Source organism: Malus sylvestris, chromosome 13, assembly GCF_916048215.2.
Source record: "Malus sylvestris chromosome 13, drMalSylv7.2, whole genome shotgun sequence".
Classification (NCBI taxonomy): Eukaryota; Viridiplantae; Streptophyta; class Magnoliopsida; order Rosales; family Rosaceae; genus Malus; species Malus sylvestris.
Window position 1 is genome coordinate 38,600,702 of NC_062272.1, and position 4,302 is coordinate 38,605,003.

The window sequence follows — 4,302 nt, forward strand, 5'->3', positions numbered from 1 at the left end:
AATCGAAGGTTTCACTTCCTAAAACTAGCACCAATGAACTCAGGACGTCAAAACGATGAAGATACATACCTTATTTGCCCCGATCCGCCAAGTTTTGAAGGGTTTTGATGGTGGTCCGTACGATATGGGTGTGTGTGGGTGTGAGTTCGAGAGAGACAGAGATAGGGAAAGCACGGGGAAAGGAGAGGGAGAGAGGAAGGTCATGTGTGGTCCAAATTAATCCACACCCTCCATTTCATCCTAACCAAACATACCAAAAATCAATTTCCAATAAAATCCCATCCAACCAATGCTATTTTCAAAATAACGCTATGTACCTACGTACCTTAATGTCCAATAAGGGCAATTCTGTCATTTCACATTCCCGTCAAAAGTACCTCCGGGACGGGCTGTGACAGAATGTATATACTTATTTAGTATTATGTTTTTCATTTGATTATTTATTGGTTTAAAATATATTTTCCTTAACGGGTAACGGGTCGGGTCATATTACCTGTTAATATTATTGGGTCGATTTCGGGTCGGGTCATTTTACCCATTTATTTTAACGGGTGTTACACGACACGACCCGTTAAGATATCAGGTATGACACGAAAACGACACGAACACGGAAAACACGACACGAATGCCAAGTCTATGTGTACATCAAATTCTTTTCCTTTTTGTGCTGTATTTAGTAAGTACTATCTGTATATATGTTTTGCGGACAAGTAGAAATGTAAGGAGCTAAACAATTTTTGTTATATGACTTTGTCAAACTCATGATATTATCAGCCAGCGGAATTAGTAGAAGGATTATTTTTATAGTAGAGTGATAGGGTTAGGAGATTAAACAATTAGTTGTTAAAGAGAATATATCGGTGAAAATTAAACCCACAGTAATACATGGACATAATTATTTTCTACAACCGCAGTAATTAACAACAGTCTGCACAGGACAAGAAGTACTGATTTTTAATGAGACTTTGAAAAAGAAGACATCATAATGATCAAACATGAAAAAGTAAGAATATAATAACTTCACTTTTACGCTGTATATAAAGGAAAACAGTAAATCCTTTATTGATTGGTGGAATAATTACTCACAAGGAAAACAGTCTCATCATATAATTTTGGGTAAACTGTCGGTTTATCTCCTGAACTTTCACCTCACTTTCGATTTCCCCCCTGAACTTTTCTATTGGAAAATTAAGGACTCAAACTAATTTTTTTAGCCAATTTGCCCCCTACCGTTAGTTTTTCATATATTCCATCCATATTTCCGTTAAGTGAGACCATGTGCATAACATGTGAGGATAGTTAAGTCATTTCAATTTAAAAATGATTAAAAACTGAAAATAAATAATAATAATAATTTTCCCTCTATTTTTTCCCGCTAATTCCTATCATCAATTTTAATTTTTCCTCTCATTCCTATGAATGAGAAATAACATATGGTGTTATTGTCTTCATAAGTAGCTAAGTTAATCTTTTTTTTGAAGCATGTACTACCATTTTTATTTTCTCTAACAAATTAATAATTTGACAAATGCTCATGGTGTTATTGTCTCCAAAGCAGTGCATTAATATAAGAAACATGTCCATAAAAAAGACTAGAGTTTCTTATATTAATGCACTGCTTTGGAGACAATAGCACCATTAGCATTTGTCAAATTATTAATTTGTTAGAGAAAATAAAAATGGTAGACAATAACACCATATGTCATTTCTCATGCATAGGAATGAGAGGGAAAAATAAAATCGAGGATAGGAATTAGCGGGAAAAAATAGAGGGAAAGTTTTGCTTTTTTTATTATTTTCAGTTTTTTAATCATTTTTAAGAGTAAAATAACTTAACTACCCTCACATGTTGTGCACATGGTCTCACTTAACGGAAATATGGATGAAATATATGAAAAACTAACGGTAGGGGGCAAATTGGCTAAAAAAATTAGTTTGAGTCCTTAATTTTCCAATGGAAAAGTTCAGGGGGAAATTGAAAGTGAGGTGAAAGTTCAGGGGTAAACCGACAGTTTACTCTATAATTTTCTACAAGCAAACGGCAATAAATCATGATTATATGAATATTTCTGCATATTCTCTCTCTTTTATTGTTCTGGCGCCTCAGCAAGCATGAATTTAGTCCAATCCTCATCTGCAAAACCAGTACTAGGATCCTTGCCTTCTCTAATCACCTTCCTAACATTCTCTATCCTCTCAAGAACTCCCTGTAAAGCTGAATCGAACGCGTCTTCGCTCTCTAATCTCGACCTAGGATCTGCGTACACCAGCTTTGGTACCAGCCTTATGACCTCCTCCCTCATTGCCAATGCCTTCTCATTTGAAATTCCAAGCAATGTTTTTTCAATCATGCCTTCTTTCAAATCTTCCACTTCCTTCACCGGAATAAACACCGAATACTTGGTATGTTTCTCCGGCAAATGCCATAAGTACTGCGTGTACGCAGTCGCAGGATGGAAGAAGACCGGAATACAACCAGCAAGTAAAGAATCAAATGCTGATCTCCTAGTATGTGAGTCCCCCGGAGGCTGCAAGCAATAGACCGACTTCTCGAATACCCTCATAACTGTAACCGGGTCGTTACAATTAATCCCAGGAGAACCACAATGCACGAATTTGCAATTACTCGAAGCTTGGCATTGATCAATGAGTTTGCCCCGAATGGAATTTTGCATGCCAGGCCGCGGCGCGCCCACGAAAGAGAACAAGTGATGCCTTTTGTACTTCCTCACTCTGTTCTGCCATTGAACAACCTCACTGTCGCTCGCAGGATGAAAGTTTGTGGGGTACGGTATAGGAAGGTCATTTCTCCAACAACTTCCTTCAACCGACAGCATACTCATGTTCAATGATTCCGGCAAAAACCTCAAATTAGTACCCCAATCAGAACCATTGTCCGAGGTCCTCCTGAAATCCCAAGAAGTCCTCCCGGTAACAAAAAAATGATCTCTCCCCCACATTTTCTTCCACTCGGGCCTCCTCGAAAGCCAATTCACAAGATCTTTCGCAGAAGCGTCCCTGACTTTGAGATCAAAATTCCACAGGTGGAGACTTGCATCGAGGCCAGTATAGGACGGTACATAAATGGCCGAAGCCAGATTGGAGTTGTTCGTCAAGCATTTGTACGTCTTCATCTTGTTGTGGAATATAACTTCTAACAAGTAGGGATTGGTGAGGAACCAACTCTTGTTTGCCAAAACGTTTCCGGGTTTTTCGATTTGAGGACCAAGACCCGAATTCACAAGGTGAGGACACATATTGTCGCTAGTATTAGCACCTTGATCACTAAGGGACTTGCTCCCTGTCGAAAGAGAATGGCAGTTTGCGAGGAGATCATAGTTGAACCTTGCGGGAAGATGATCGTGGATGTAAATATAGCGGCCGAAACACGAATCTTTGATGTAGAATGGACGAACATGTTGAATGACTAAAAAATCAACCCCATGGTAGACATCCAATATTGAAGTTGAATAATCAAAGCAAAGCAATACAAAGAACAAGAAAAATGAGACTAGTACACCAAACCAGACTTCTCTGTAGCACTTTCCGGCGAGTAGTTTCTCCATTTGACCTTCTTCGATCACACGTGCCGGGAGAATATATCTCCGGTGGTGGCGGATTCACTGGAATTGTCTCAAGGCAGATGAGAGACGGAAACACATGAAAATTTTGGAAATTCAGAAACAATGGTAGTAAACCACTCCTTTTTGAATTACAACTTTATGAGGAATGGAAAAAAAATATACGGTGTGGGAGAATTTGAGCATATGGAACTATTAATTGGGACAGCAATATACTGATTGAAAATGAGAAAGAAAGGAAGGGTAATATGATTAGGATGGGATGTGCATGGTAAGTGGTCAAGAGGAGAGAGAGGCCAAAAAACGAAAAGACAACAAAATATCAATGAAAAACGATCACGCAATGGAATCACTTTATAAAGACTCGATATGTTTTTAACAGCCAAATGTATATTTACATTTACTACGTAATTAAGAATATGATTCCTTTGATATACTTTCAAAACACTCAAAGATCTGAAGTTTATTCTTTAACAAGTGTCCCTGTTGGATTAGCCAACAGGAACAAGATGATAAACAACCTTGCAACTGCAGATATTTACAACTCTGCCACCATTGGTTGAATTTTTTAAGTCAACCGGCCGGAGGCTCTACTTTTATAAGATTGATATTGTTCCCAATTTAATAATTGTCATCTGTTCAAACCATCAAATGTGAAATTTTATCATAAATGACTTCAATATTAATTAAAATAGGATAATTATATTTAAATTATTTCTTT

The 4,302-nt window shown here is 37.6% G+C and overlaps 1 protein-coding gene across 1 annotated transcript; it reads right to left on the minus strand.

The window, feature by feature from the left end:
- Positions 1-2,025: 2,025 nt before the first annotated feature.
- LOC126595734 (probable xyloglucan galactosyltransferase GT14) lies at positions 2,026-3,876 on the minus strand. The gene has a single exon (XM_050262040.1). The coding sequence runs from the start codon at positions 3,564-3,566 to the stop codon at positions 2,088-2,090; it is 1,479 nt and encodes a 492-aa protein (XP_050117997.1). The 5' UTR covers positions 3,567-3,876; the 3' UTR covers positions 2,026-2,087.
- Positions 3,877-4,302: the final 426 nt, after the last annotated feature.

Coding starts and splice junctions, on each gene's coding strand:
- LOC126595734 (XM_050262040.1), bottom strand. CDS start 3,566: ATGGAGAAACTACTCGCCGGAAAGTGCTACAGAGAAGTCTGGTTTGGT.